Source organism: Camellia sinensis, unplaced genomic scaffold (assembly GCF_055761805.1).
Source record: "Camellia sinensis isolate YWXY unplaced genomic scaffold, ASM5576180v1 Unanchor1, whole genome shotgun sequence".
Lineage (NCBI taxonomy): Eukaryota > Viridiplantae > Streptophyta > Magnoliopsida > Ericales > Theaceae > Camellia > Camellia sinensis.
In genome coordinates this window covers 10,306,827-10,321,953 of record NW_028128987.1, presented here as the reverse complement: position 1 = coordinate 10,321,953, position 15,127 = coordinate 10,306,827, and the positions used below count along the sequence as shown (strand labels likewise).

Here is a 15,127-nt window from a genome sequence, read left to right as displayed (position 1 = left end):
GCACTCGCGCCCAAGCCCAGCCCAGCCCGCCCGACCGGACGGCAGCAGCGGCGCGCGCGTGTGGTGATTTTTGGGTCCGATGGGTCTAGCCCATTTTGCCCATAACCTCTCCCTCTAAAACACTTGGGTACCCCTTGGAGCACACCCCAAGTATCTCACCCAAGCCTTATAAACTCTTTCAAAACTTCTCACCAAATCAATGTGGGACAAGTCAATTTACAACCTTAAGGAATTTTCACCAAAACTCCATTTCCATGGAGCACACTTTGGCTTCAATTTCCTATTCACTCGGTAATGGTTTTGAGCAACCAAATATACCACGTGAATCACAACGCGGCATAGAACGCGTTACCACTTTGACCCGAGTAAATCGACACTCGGGGCCCACCTAAAATATAGACCAAACTTGAGAAAAAATTCTGGTTTTACCCAGAATTTTTCTACCATTTCCAACAGTGGTGACATTGCGAGAGGAGATGAGCTTGGCTAGGTCAAGCATGGGGATTTGGTGGCCTGGTGACATGAAAGGGAAGAAAAATATATAGAGTTGCTACTGTTGCTATTGGGTTGATGTATTTGGTGCCATGGAGATAGAGAGATGATGATGTTTGGTTGGAAGGAAGTGAGATGGTCATACAACACATGTTCTGTTGAAACAAACAATTCTGTCAGAAATTATAATGTGGTATGAAGTCCAGTGGGCTTAAGTATGACAAATGAAATAACAGAGAGGCTTCATGTTTTCTTAGTAAACCAAAAGGGGTCAACTGTTATTTATCCTTAGTTTTAATACTTTGGGATCTATTTGAATAGTGATAATTGTAGTCTTGTAGAGGATAAAATATGCACCTCAATGGTGACAATAATGCATCAAAACAAAGGTACCAATGAGTTGTGCAAATTACCACCCGATCTGCTAAAATCGCAATAACCCACATCAATTTGTACCACTCTATTCGCTAATTGCGGATTAAATTTTAAAATTTATAATTCACCTTCAAAACCGTTCTGTTTTGCTATAATTAAGACATATTTTCTAATGAAATATCAAAGTAAAAATGAGTGTGAGATGAATTTAATATGTGAAATTCACAAATTAGTAGTTATATATATAAAACATATTATGTAAAATTAGTTTATGTTATGTATATGGAAAATATTATGCAAATTAGTATTATATATTATGCAAATGTTTGATAATTTGTTAGAATATTCTTCAATCCGTCAATTTATCCAAAATTGCCCAAATTGCAATTTGTCAATCCGTCATTTAATTTGTAATTTTACTCTCAAACTATTTGCACTGCACTGCGTACATCCCCAAGTACCATAACCCCTATATTTAAATGAAGGAATCTTTTTAAAAAAGAAAAAATTGTACAACTTTTGTATGTAATTGCAAACATTGCCTTGTGAGTAGGATTGTGAACAATACTACCAAAACCACATTGAACCGAGTCGAACCGTGTATTTTTTTTAGATTTTGGAGGGTGGGTTGGCAAGTTGGACATCTCGACCTTGTGGATCGACGTGGGTGGCGATTTGAAGAAGTCAACCACCTAACGTAACCAGCTTGGCATGCCTAATTTTTTTTTTTTTTCTTTTTTTTGGATATATACGTACGCAGGTTCTAACTCCCACTAAGGGTGTACACGGTCTGGATTAGTTCGGTTCTGAGAAAATCTAAGAACCGAACCGATCCTAACGGTTCTGTGATTTTGAGAACCAGACCAGACCGTTACACTTGTAAAACCGGACCAGAACCAAACCGAAAAAACGGTTCGGTTTCGGTTTGGTTTACGGTTCCAAAAATTTCTATTTACAAGAATAAATTGTTAATAGTAGCAAAATAATTACTTAAACTAATTACATTTAACTCTTGATAATAACTAATAATATTAAGGCATTACTTAATATTACATATCTATACCATCCTAATATCATTAAAATTATAAAAAACCAATTAATAAAGATAAAACTTGATATTATATTTTATATATATATATATATATATTTTAAATTCAGTTCGGTTCGGTTCGGTTCGGTTTGAACCGCGATTTTTTCATAAAATCCATTAACCGAACCGTTTTTACGGTTCTCATATTTCTTAATCTGAAACCGAACCAAACCGTATGATTCGGTCTGGTTCGGTCCGGATTACCGGTTTAAACAGATTTTTGAACAGCCCTAACTCCCACGTCCCATCCTTAGATTAAATTCGCAATTAAAGCCTAGCACCCCTAATATTTCATTGTATTCAACAGAGGCTCCGTTTGAAAGATTGACTATTTTAATACGTTATTTTAATAGTTGGAATAGTTGTATTTGTGAAGAGGATTAGATTTTGTTAAAAAAAATAAATATAAATTTAATATGATATTTTATCTTATTAATTATTTTTTTTAGTAAACTCCATATTAATTATTTTAATTTATTTTATTTTTAGCGTTGCTTTAGCCAAAAGGCCAAAAATGCCTCTTCTCAATACTTCACCTCTGAAAATCCATAAAAGCTTTTGATTTTTTTTTTTTTTTTTTCTATTGGCCTTCAATACAATGATTTTGATTAATTTGTAAATCTGAGAAATAGATTTAATGGTAGTTTTGATTAATCTGTGAATCTGAGAAATAGATTTAATTGTGGTTTTGATTTTTTTTTTTTTGACCGACCTTGCGGGTCTGTTAGCCACTATTGCTCAATAAAAAAAAAAAGTCTAATCTGTTAGCTATTGTTTTGAGTATAAAAAATGTTTGAGAAATTTAACTATGTGGGCAAAAAATGTTTTGGCTGAAATATTTAGTATTTGAGTTTTTATTTATACTTATTATAAACCGTCAATCCGCTCGAACCGTCAAGTCAAAATTGTCATTATTTGCCAATTGAACTACCGGCTTTTGATAAACAAAACGGTAATTTCTAATGGTAAATTTATCAATCCACCATCCGCTGTGTGGTTTCTATTTTACTTCTAAACTGCACCGACTTGTACTGCGCACACCTGAGCAATCTAATTAAGCAGTTTATTTGTTACAAATTGTCACATCACCTCTATATTTTTCTACATATTTTTTCGTAAAAAGTCAAAAAATTACTAAATAAAATAAACCCCAAACCACCCCTAAGGATTTTTTTTTTTTTTTTATAATATCAAGTTTCTAGGATCCAATAATCGTAACAATAATATTGCACTAAGTACCTTTCGTATTAAAAAGGAAAAATTATTATTCTAATAGAAAAAATTACCAAAAGGTCTATACATAAAACAGTTGCATCCTCATGTTTCTCTAAATATTTTAGATCAAATAAGTTAGAATTATAATCTCCTCTATTAAAAATTGATTCTTTTTCATTTTTGGCAGTTGATCAAAATAGTTAAGAAATTAAAAAGTTAATAAAAAAAAAGGTTAAATTATTGTTTTTATTTTTTTTCAAACATCTTTTTATACAATATCAAAAAATTACTAAAAAATTAATTTCTACACCAACCAACCTTTTAAATCAAGAATAATTCTATACATACTAACCTCTAATGATAAAAATTTATTGATATTTGAACATCTAAGATTATCTTCAATGATTTATCAAATGTTTCATCAAATTTAAATTTGATGAAAAAACTTTAGGCTCTATTTGGTTGTTAATTCAAATCAATTTTCAACACGTGAGCTCGCGCATGACGTTTGGATTCGACGTTCAAAAATTGATTCCGCGTGTTAATTCAAATTACATTTTAAAAATCTGTTTGGCAGCTTGTATCTCCCTTTCAACGTTTCTGCCTTCTTCATCATCTCTGCAACTTTCACGTGAAGCTCATCTACATCAGTCCTTCAGATTCTTCACGGGTGGCTTCTCTGTATCAAACATCCGTACTTCAAATTCATCATTCATCTGTTATCTAAAAATGATTTTATCTATTATTGTTTCAGACGAGTCGATAAATGATTTCATTCTTCATCCTGAACTGTTTCAACTTTTTTGTTCTTCAAGAATAGTCAGTAAATCAATCTTCATCTGTTATGTATAAATGATTTCGGAGAAGTTGAAATCAGTTCCTAAATGGTTTATGAGAATTTGTAGAGGCGTATTTTTCATTTCAGATCGGTTGTTCTTTTAAATTATGAATTGTTTGAACCTTTGAATCTGAAGCGGCAGTGCCTGGGACACCCGGCCGGTCGACCACCCGGTCCTCCCACCTTGTCTTCCGGTTTTCCATTTCTTCGTTAATGGTTTGAACTGTTTGAACCTTTCATCAATCAGTTAATGGTTTGAACTGTTTGAAGCGGCAGTGCCTGGGACACCCGGCCAGTCGTCCCCCGGGTCATCCGACCGGTCGACCGGTCGGTCAACCACCCGGCCCTCCCACCTCTTCCGGTTTCGTCTTCCGATTTTTCATTTCTTCATCCGGTTTTCCATTTCTTTGTTAAAACCTACCGGTCTGTTTGAACCTACCGGGCTTTTTTACTGATTTTTTTTCCTTAATTTTTCTTTTACTGATTTGTTTCCTCATATTTAAGCACAATGTTAACTGATTTTTTTTTTTATTTGTGGTTATATGTTACTGACTTGTTTCCTCCTATATAAACACAATGTTAATTGATTTTTTTTTTTATTTGTGGTTATATTTCTGCTATCTGAATGTTTTTTTTTTTGTGTGGTTATATTTCTGCTATTTAAATTCAATTAATCTGCTACGTATTTTTTTCCTCGAAATAAAATCATCTGTTCTTTTTCCTGTGTTCTCCTTCAAACCATTTTCACGCTGTTATTCTTGTAAATGATGGGGTATTTTTTTTAATTTTCTGTACAGAAGTTTATATTAACTTTTTTTTTCCTTTTCATTAAAATAAAGAATGTTTATTATTAAATATTATTAAATTGTAACTTGTTTTATTTAATTTCAAAACATTAATTTAATTTTATATTATAATTGATGCAGAAAAATTATTTAATAATTGTGTAATTTTTATTCATTTTATTCAAATGATGGATTTCGTAGACATTTATGAATTACTATTTATTAATTTTTGTACAAATAATTTTTTCAATGCATAATCTTTTTGCACAAATTGTTATAACATTATAACTATGTAATTAAATGATTCAAAAAAAAACCCGTCGCTGTTATTCATTACGTGAATAGAAAAGTTTATAACAAAATAGCAAAAGTAAAACAATCACAACAAAACTCACCAAATAAATAACCAAAACAAAAAAAAGAGAAAAAAAATATAACCACCATATCTGTGAACGATTTTACTTGATTTTTAAACAAGTTAAGCATCCTTGTTAGGTGGTGTTCGAGGTGGAGGGAAATGCTGATGGTACAGCTGAGTGACTCGATGGTCAATCAGATCAATGCGGTTCCTTGTCAGTTCAGCGCGTCTCTCTGAGTCTACACGAAACTCACCAAATTGATGAATTAATAAGTTCTAAGCGGTGGCAATTTCATCGAACCGAGTACCAAATTCATCGAACCGAGTACCCAATGTATTGAGCTATTAGCCATTTGTTGTTCCCATTGTAGGCGCTGATTGTACCGTTCTTGTTCCAAGGCTAAATAATCAGTCCAGTAATGGGGTTGTTCATTTGGTGGCATGGCATTGTCATTGGGTTCTTCCTCATCAGGTATTGGTTGATTTTCAAGATTAATAGAGCCCATCAAGGTGTCAGCACCACCAGCTCGGGTCAGTATATACTCAGAAATTGGTGAAGTGATTCTGATCCATCCTTCACCTTCAAGGTTCACATCATGGGCTTCGAAAATTATGGTTAACAAAGCTCCAAAAGGTAGTGACCGGCCACTCAGAGTATCCAATTTTGCAAACATTATTTCTTTTAGTAATATAAAGCATAAATCTAATTTTTGTCCAATTTCAAAACAATATAACAAGTAAACTTGAAAACATGAAACACTATTATAATGTCCTTTTTTGGGAGTGATATTTTCAACTATCCATCGATGGAGAATACGAAGGCGAGGTTTTAAATGGCTGACTTGTAAATTAGTGCCGCTAAATCGATTGTCACAAATTGTGGTATAAATCTGAGTGACATCATCAACAATTTTTTCTGATGCGACCTCATTTTGAAAATAACATTGTAAATCTCCTGTTTCGACTCCAATAATTTGTGCAAAACGACGGAGAGAGAGTGTGATTCTTTTCCCCTTAACATAAGAGGTAAGACTGAACGATTCATTTTGTTGGTCACCCAGTGTCAAGTGAACATAAAATAATCGTAGAAGACGGGGATATATCTTATTTGGCAAATTATTTAATGGTAACCATCCCATTGTATCTAATTTGCCAAGTAAGAGTGAATCATATTTAGAAGGCAGTTTTACGTTTCTCCCCGTAATAATTGGTCGAGTAATGAAATGTTCATAGGCTTGTTCATAATGATATGTTGCAAAATCATTAGTTGGATAGCCATCATGTTGTTGCTGTGGTGGTGGTACAGGGTTTGAGGATTCACCAAGTTCGGGCCTGGTTCGTTTTGTTCTTGGCATGATTGTTCTTGGCATGATGACTGCAAAAGTGAAAGAAAATTGTATATTAAAACATATGAGAGGTAAAAAAATATGTATGAAAAATATATCAACCATTAGTACATTTTTGTGCATACAAACTTATTTTTATGTAAAAAATAAATATAAAAAAAATTTGGTGACAAAATTTAATTAAGGCAGATGCCACAGAAACAGATTTTTATAAAAAAAAAAAAAAAAAATCATAGGGAATGATATTTCTCATTTATATTGGGTTTGTTTCATTCAGTTTATTATAACTTAGAAACTGATAATCAGAAAAATAAATGATAGTGTGACAAAATTGGAACAGAAATTAGAAAATATAACAGATGAAAATGGAACAGATATGAAACAAAGCGAACAGATACAGAGGTGGAATGGTGACTGGGCCAGGATGACCGGCCGGATGTCCCGTGGGATGACTGATCGGTAAACCGGTGGGATGACCGGCCGGTTGTCCTCCTCTTCCCTCCCTCACTCCCTCTGAAGCTAATATGAAGATGAATTGAAGCTAATGTCTGAAGCTAATATGAAGATGAACTGGCATCAAAACTAACCTGTAAATTATGGAAGTGGAGAAGGAGAACCTAATGAGATGGTGGATATGCTTCTATTTCTCTAATTTATGTTTTCTGATGTAACTGGAGAAGGTGTTTCTGAGATGGTAAAGTTGGTATGGTAAACGGAATAAGATTCAGATTTAATAGAAAGGGTGAGGTTCAAAAGGTTCAGTTTGGAAAAAAAAAATTTATTTACTTTTTATTTGTTAAATATTATTTGATTTTAATATTATTACTTTATATATATATATATATATCACATCCGTGTACTGAGTACACAGTTGCAGCCTCTCCTTTTTCTTTACCTTAGTGTTGAACACACAGCTATGAAACAATAGGGGGTAGGTAATAAGTAAGTGAAATTACTATCTTGCCCTTTATATTTTGTTTTATGTAATCACTTTCCATTTAAGTCAAGAGGGGCATAATAGTCATTTTGTATGTCAATCCCACAATTATATGAGCTCAACAGGTACAATAATGCATTGCATTTCTGTTGCCACATATGGACGAAATTCATAACATGTAATAAATGAAAAAAAAATTGATAATGATTTGTAAGATTTACGTTATGATTTGTATTTTAAAATATTAAATTTAGTGTATTTATTCCTTCTTTATTAATATGTATTTTCAAAAGTTGTTGACTTTAACAAAATATTAGAAAAAAATTAAAAACGTATTTTACAAATGAATTGATAGAAAAATTAATTGGCAGAAAATAATTGACATAGGTTTATTTTAAAATGAAAAAATTATTTCAAAAAAACAATTATTCAAAAAAATTACAAAATAAAAAATTAATTGACAAAAAAAATTAATTTTTAATTTCAGTATTTTAAAAATAGTTTGGTTATTATTGTTGATAAAAATATAGATATAGATATGTGAGTTGTGTGTTTGATGATAAATTATTGGTTGAATTAAGTTTTGAAAACTATTTTCAAAACACATCACCAAACAAATTTTCACCTTTCACATGTCACATCAAACTTTCAAAACTTTATTCAAAATACATCTTCAAAACACAATTCAACACTCTATTTAAAAATCATAACCAAACAAATTTTCTACACTCAAATCATAATTCTACAACCCACAAACTCAAAATACAACTCATACTAGTTGAATTGTGTTTTGATATTAAATAAATCTTTTACCCAAATTTTTATTTAAATTTAATGAAAAGTTGATGCGAGATGCTCTTAGAGCATCCGCGTTAGTCTGAATAAATTTTGAGCCAAATTATAATCCAAAATTCACGTTTGCTATTTTAGCTAGTCATTTTTTTAATACTCACTGCATCAAACTCTCTATTCTAACTCAATCCTATTAAAATATTATTTTCTTATTGTATTTGTTATTCTTTATTTTTTTATTAAATTGATGAGGTGTCACCCAAACAATTCTTAAAAAATATAAAAAATAAAAAAATTGCCGTTGACCGACTGGTCGACCGGTTTGACTAATTTTAGATATTTTTCTTTTTCTGCTATAGGCACTCACGGGACATCTGAATGAACGTATGATGGTGAGAAAATACAATAAAAAATATATTAATTTGTCTCAAAAAAATAATAAAATATTGAATAACTAATGAATATTTGTTGAGGTATTGTAACAAATTCAAAAAAAAAAAAAAATTTAAAAAAATTTATTGAGACCGGTGAAGAAAGAATTTTATGATTTACTAATTATATTTTACCATTTTACTATTTTGCCTCAGCTGAAACTGATGAGGATGTTCTTACTGGTAAGAATTTAAGCACTTACTATAAAACCGCCGAGCTAGTCAAACCGATTCAGATTACGAGCCGATTTTTTTAGCTCTAATCATTTTTGTAGGGCTTGTCTCTCTATCTCTCTCAAAACCCTAAACCCTTTGGATCTCTATCTTCGATCCACCTGAGAAACCCGAAACCCTTAAATCGACTCCTCCAAATCGCTTGAGATTGTTGAAATCCATCACGCAGCTTGAAATCCAGGTATTTATTTTTCTGAAATCGTCTTTCTGATGATGGAGAATTGCTTCAAATTTTCTTGAGATTAGTTGAGATTGCTTGACATATGTTTAATATTGCTTGATATATGTTTGAAATTGCTTGATTATTGTTGTTGTTGTTGTGATTTTTCAGCCTGTTTGTTTGTTTGTTTTTTTTTGGGTGAATTTTGTTAAAAAACAATAGGGCAAAATAAGACTGAATTTTGTTTCAGTCTATTTTAACCCTATATATAAGGATTACTCGCCACAATGGTCAATGAAAGAGACAAGGAGACACAGATAGTTGGGAGGAAGAAGGGCAAGGTGCTGGCCACTGTTTTGGCCCACCGAAATGGGGAACAAAACTGCCATGGTGGAGGAAAGTGGAAGCAAGACCATTGCTGGTGATCATTGGAAAACCGGTCCAGTGAAAATTCTGTATTCAATCAATATTCATAACATAAGCAAGGTAATTAAACCAATCAACCAGAGATTCTATAAAAATTGAACAAAGAAATCAAACCCATCACCACAGGTAATCAAATCAAGATTAGCCACCCTTTGCTAAACCAGTCCAGAGAGAAAAGCCTACCATAATTCAACTAAGTTCATAACACAATCAAGGCAATCAAACCCACAACCATGAACAAAAATTGAACAAAGAAATCAAACCCACCATCATAGGTAATGAAATCAAGATTTTTTGGGGCTTCCTTGGGCAGCAGAAGTACCATGGGTATTGAAATTCCTATGATTTTTTTTTTTTTTTTTTTTGAACTATTGAAATTCCTATGATTGTTTGCCACTATTTTGCACTCTCGTAAAGAAGAACGTAAAATCTTCTCTTTTTTATTGTCTTTAGCAGCTGGATATACTTTTTTCAAAAAGAATTTGCTGAATAGAGAGTTTGCTGGAGAGAAGATCCATAGAAAAGTAGAATGGCACTTTAGTTATTTTAAGAAAATGTAATGGTATTTTAGTTTCAAAAAATTGTTGTGTTCATACCCACATTCAAAAGAGGTGTGTATTACATCTCCAGTTAGTTTAAACAGAATTTGTAACTGTACGTTTTAGTCCATAAAGTATATGGGGGTTATGTAGTTATTTCTAAATGAGAGGGTGTGATCCACACATGGGCCACAAGGAGGTTTAAGTAAAATTTGCCCTTAAAAATATTATTTTCTGTTTTGGGGAGTTTTTGTTGGGAAAGGATGAGGAAGGGAAGCAGGGAAGGAAGGAAAGCAGTTGGGAAGGAAGGAAAGCATTGCCAAAGCTTGTGCTAAATTTGGCACAAGCTTTGGCATTGCTATAATGTGGCGACCAATATAGGATGCCACTAGAGACCTGTTTTTGTTAACTCTTGCCAAAATTTGGCAATGGCAACTCCTTTGGCAGCCCACTGTGGATGCTCAGACTCTTCTTCTCCTTTTCAATTTTGACAACTATGATCTAGAGATACTGTGTAAATCATGTCCATTTTGTGGATTTTATGAATTGCCTTCAACAACTTGTGTTTTTGGTTATTCTTTGCAGCTGAATCGAACAGTACAAAAATGTCTAAGAAAAAGCAAATGGGTAGAGGAGGAGGAGGATCATCATCAACAAAAGCAACACCAACAAATTATATGGATTTCAAGGACCAGAAAATGGACATGAAGTCCATTATGAAAGATATTGAATCTTTAGGTACTACCTTTTGTCTCTTACACTTCACATTCAACTAATATAAAATCTGTGTTTAAATAGCTCACCTGATGTGGTTTTGTGTGTGTATATTATTGAGAGGGATTTAAGGCTGTGTATTGCATTGTCACCATTTGTGGAAAGTGAAAGAACAAAATTTAGAGGATTTTGTAGAAGTAACCCATGAGATGAATCCAATTAATGTAACTTAACTTGCTCGGATTGACATTTGATTCCTTGCACAGAAAAGTACACCATTGCTGTGCCTGTTACTCCTTCAATATGAACACAAATCTTTGACCTCTGCTGCTATGTTTGTAATAACCTTATTCACTTATGTTTTTTTGTGATTTCCACAACGGCTTATTAACCATGGCTTGCCGTGGTGGAAAGAGCTTCATGGGGAAATTTTTTTGCAAATTGCTTTTCTAAGCTTGTATTTGCATGAAATGAATAATTTCGAGTTCTGTTAACAATCTCACTTTGTGAAACTGAATTTTCTGTTGATGTGATCTGGAAAACACCTAGCCACCATCTTTTCTCATATAAGCTACTGAAGAAATCAGTTCTAGTAGCTACCACTTACGCAAATTTTTGATACATCTTATTTTACTTATGAGGTTCTAAATCCTTGTGGAGGCCATGAAGCCAGGCCTTATATTGGAGATTTTACTACCTTTCCATGAATAATTAAGTATATCCTATTAGCAATTTTTTGGAGTTGAACTTCATTTCAATTTAACTTTTGGACGTTTGACTAGATTAGTGGCTAAAGCAATTTTATATCAAATTGAAAGCCTTAACAAGGTTATTATGATGTGCTTTTTAAGGTTTTCCCTATGAAGCCCTTCATATATGTAAAATCACTAATGACTCACAAAACTAACTTGGTCTAAGAATGTAAGTAGGTTTATTGAGATGATTGTCGTTGAGAGCAACAAAAGACCTGCAACAAAAATCTTAATTTTAGCCTTACTAGGTTTCAGGGAAATATAAAGCTATACACCCCTTCAAAACGACACTGCTGAGACGGTTTCGTCAATGTATAAGTATGGATCTTTGGACAAAGTTCTGAGATAGTTTCATCAATGTATGGAGACATGCGTGTTGGAGCAAAGTGCATGGTACAAACTAGCACATTGTATCTTAGATATTGACCATAAAAAATAAAGAAAGAAAAAGGAAGAGATTCATTCATGTATAAATACATACATCGGACATGTAAGTTTGTTATCATGTCTTGACTGTATCCATGAGTCATGACCAATTTTTTTTGGAATTGTGTTAGCATGTCCATATGATGTAATGTCTTTATCTTTTAAGCATGTACATGGTTCATAGTAGTCATCTATCCCGCAGCAATGCTTATGTTTTCCTATGCATCAACAGTAGATTACCACTTCCCATATGAAGGTATGTGATGTTTTTGTCAGTACCAACTCACAGAGGCAAGGCCATGTTGATTGGTCCCTGATGCAACCCATTATGCACTTAATAATCTATACAAGCGAGTATGACCAGAAATTTCATTGATAATATGATACTATTTATCTTATATGTGGCTATTTTATGCCTGCTTATGAGCACTTTGGGGTAAATTTGTGATTACACTTTGATGGATGTGAATGTCTTCCTTTTTTTCACAATTCACACAAGCTATTCGGATTGTGTAGTTAGTTAAAGCTGTCAAATGATAGATCATTTAGTTTTTAACACAAACATATCTGATGGCTAGTAAATCAAATCATGCATTGTAGTTTTTTTATCATTTAATGGTAGATCTACTTCTTTCATGCTTGAATGTAATCAATCTGTGGCTATAGTTTCTTCCCAAAGGTGACAATGTTGAATTGTTTGCATTTACTTCTATGTTGCATTCTGTTGAGTAGTGTCCTTGTTAACTTTGCCTGTTTGCTTACTATCTTGCCATTTCAGTACCCTCACATATGACATGGAGAGAGAGGAAGGAATTGGAAAACAGGAAGGTTGTTGCTCTTGGTGGAAAGGTGAAAACTACTTGTCCCTTCAATATTTTCTTTTGACGTAGCTTGGTTTAAAACTTTTATTTATTTAAACCTTGTTATTAAGCACATTTTCCTTTGACACAGCCTCCCAAAAAGCAGAGGTTACCACTAAGTGTAGCACGAGTTACAATGAAGAAACAGAAAGAAAGAGACCAGAAAACGCTCCAAGAGGTTGTTTGATTGTGTTGTGTTCGTTTTGTCTGTAGCTATATTACTTGTCTTTTTGCAATCTGTCAGTGCTAACTATTTTTTATTTTATTTAGAATTTGATACTTGGACGATTTGGAGCGAAGCTTGGCAATGGTACTAAAAAAGTAGGAGAGAAGCGCAAGCGTGAAGACATGGTTCTGAAGTCAACTGAAGGTCATTTCAGAAATGGTGTTCTGGATGTGAAGCGTTTGATGAAACAGTCTGCACCTAAAGAACGTGATATCAATACTTACGCATTTGATAATGAAGGGAAGAAGAAAAAGGGTGGTAAAAAGAACAAAGGAAAGAAGAAAGGTGGTGGTAAAAAGCGTCATTGAGAACGCCATAACTCTTAAAATTCTTGTTTGGAAGCAGATAAGGTTTTCTCCCTCCCTTTTTCCCCCCCTCTTCCTCACTCTTTTAATGTCATCTGAGATTCTTTGGTATTTGGATGAATCATTGATTCTCCATAAACATCAATGATACTGGTCATGCAATTTTAGGATTGCACAGCCCTTGAGCGGCGTTGCAATGGGTTCATTGGGTTTACATTTGCGCTGTAAATGCAGTCATAGTGCGGTCTTCAGAAAAGGCCAAAATGTGTTTGGGCGGATGGGCTTGATGTAAGCACAGATTGGCCTATTTCTAGCTCAAAGTGTATTTTGGTTACCATTTTGATGATGTATCAGATGTCTTTGGTGCTTCTTGTTTAGAAATATATAGCCAAAAAAAGATAGAGTTAAAGAGTTTATGTCCAACAATTCTACCTTTTAAACTGTTTAAATTTGTTTGATCTTGAATTGTCAAGCAACATTTGTCCGTGGGACAATACATGACCCAACAAATTTAAGCAGTTCAAAAGTAATGTTGCTATAATAAACGACTGAATACTATTTCTTATGGTTAGGGCTGCAAACGAAACGAGCCGAACTGAGCTGAGCTGAGTTTTGCTGAGTTCAAGTTAGGCTCGTTTACTTATCGAGCTCGTTTATTGAGCTTGAGGTCAGCTCAATAAGAAACTGGGCTCGAGCTCGGCTTGACTCGTTAACATTAGTGAAACCCGAGCTGAGCTCAGTTCGGCTTGATAATTTTTTTTAATATTATTCGTATTATTTAAATAAAAAATATTATTTATATATTTTTAATATATAAATAATATATTTATTATATAATTTAAATAAAGATAACGAGCTCGGCTCGTTTAGTAAACGAGCCGTGCCCTTAACGAGCCGAGCTGAGTTTGTTCATGAACCTTACATATAGTCAGGATGTTAAACGAGTGTTGGGTACTGTGTTTGGGCTTATTTTAGGATTTATTTTGATGATGTGAATTATTCATTTTGTAAAGTATATCGAGTAGAATATGTTTGTAAAAAATCAAGTCAATCAGACTTGGATATTCTTTTCATCAAATTACTTTGGCATTTAATTTTATATTTCTAATTAGACTTATCATTATTTTTGTAAATACAAATGATTTAATATAATAGTTATTAATATCTAATCAATTTAATTTTTTATAATTATATTTTATTTAATGTACTCTAAAAAAGTAAACATGTTAGATTATCAAAATGGGCTCAATTTGTCGCACAACAGTGGCCATAGCAGCCACCCAACTCCCATGTTATACATAATCATGTCATTAGGTGGTCAAAAATAAAATTTTATTGTTGTGTTTGGTTTATAGATTTGGGAAGAAATTTAAAAATAAAAAGAAAAAAGATAAGTAAAATATAAATATAATATAATTATATTTAATCTATATTTTACACATTTTTTTTCTTTTTCTTTCTAAATTCGTAAACCAAAAACAGCTTAATTGTTTAGAATATGTGATGCAGTTTCGATATTGAATCAAAGGGATTGAAAAACTGAGTTGCTTTAAATGTAAAAAATACTTTTTAAATTAATTCAGAAAAAGAGAGAAATTGAAGTTCAAGTAGAGAAAATTTTAAGATTCATTATATTGAAATTGAAATTGAAAAAGATATGTATAACAACTGGAATTATTTTCGGTCAACATATGTTGCCCTAACTAAATTAAGGTTCTGAGATTATTTGTCTTTTCTAAATATGACTCATCTCATGAATTGAATATATGTAGAAATCAATTGCATAATAACATATAAGTAATGCTAGAGTCTAAAGACAAACATTT

At 32.7% G+C, this 15,127-nt stretch overlaps 1 protein-coding gene across 2 annotated transcripts; it reads left to right on the top strand.

Annotated features, from left to right (window-relative positions):
- Positions 1–8,863: 8,863 nt before the first annotated feature.
- Positions 8,864–13,712, top strand: LOC114322389 (uncharacterized). Of its 2 annotated transcripts, XM_028269681.2 has the most exons (6): positions 8,894–9,074; positions 9,276–9,539; positions 10,604–10,756; positions 12,689–12,759; positions 12,862–12,948; positions 13,041–13,712. In XM_028269681.2, the coding sequence occupies exons 3-6, from the start codon at positions 10,624–10,626 to the stop codon at positions 13,302–13,304; spliced, it is 555 nt and encodes a 184-aa protein (XP_028125482.2). In that variant the 5' UTR covers positions 8,894–9,074; positions 9,276–9,539; positions 10,604–10,623; the 3' UTR covers positions 13,305–13,712. The 2 variants fall into 2 exon arrangements, with proteins under 2 accessions (XP_028125481.2, XP_028125482.2); XM_028269680.2 differs by lacking the exon at positions 9,276–9,539 and having other exon boundaries at positions 8,864–9,074.
- Positions 13,713–15,127: the final 1,415 nt, after the last annotated feature.

Coding starts and splice junctions, on each gene's coding strand:
- LOC114322389 (XM_028269680.2), top strand. CDS start 10,624: ATGTCTAAGAAAAAGCAAATGGGTAGAGGAGGAGGAGGATCATCATCA. Junction 12,760..12,861: donor TTGTTGCTCTTGGTGGAAAG/GTGAAAACTACT, acceptor CCTTTGACACAG/CCTCCCAAAAAGCAGAGGTT. Junction 12,949..13,040: donor ACCAGAAAACGCTCCAAGAG/GTTGTTTGATTG, acceptor TATTTTATTTAG/AATTTGATACTTGGACGATT.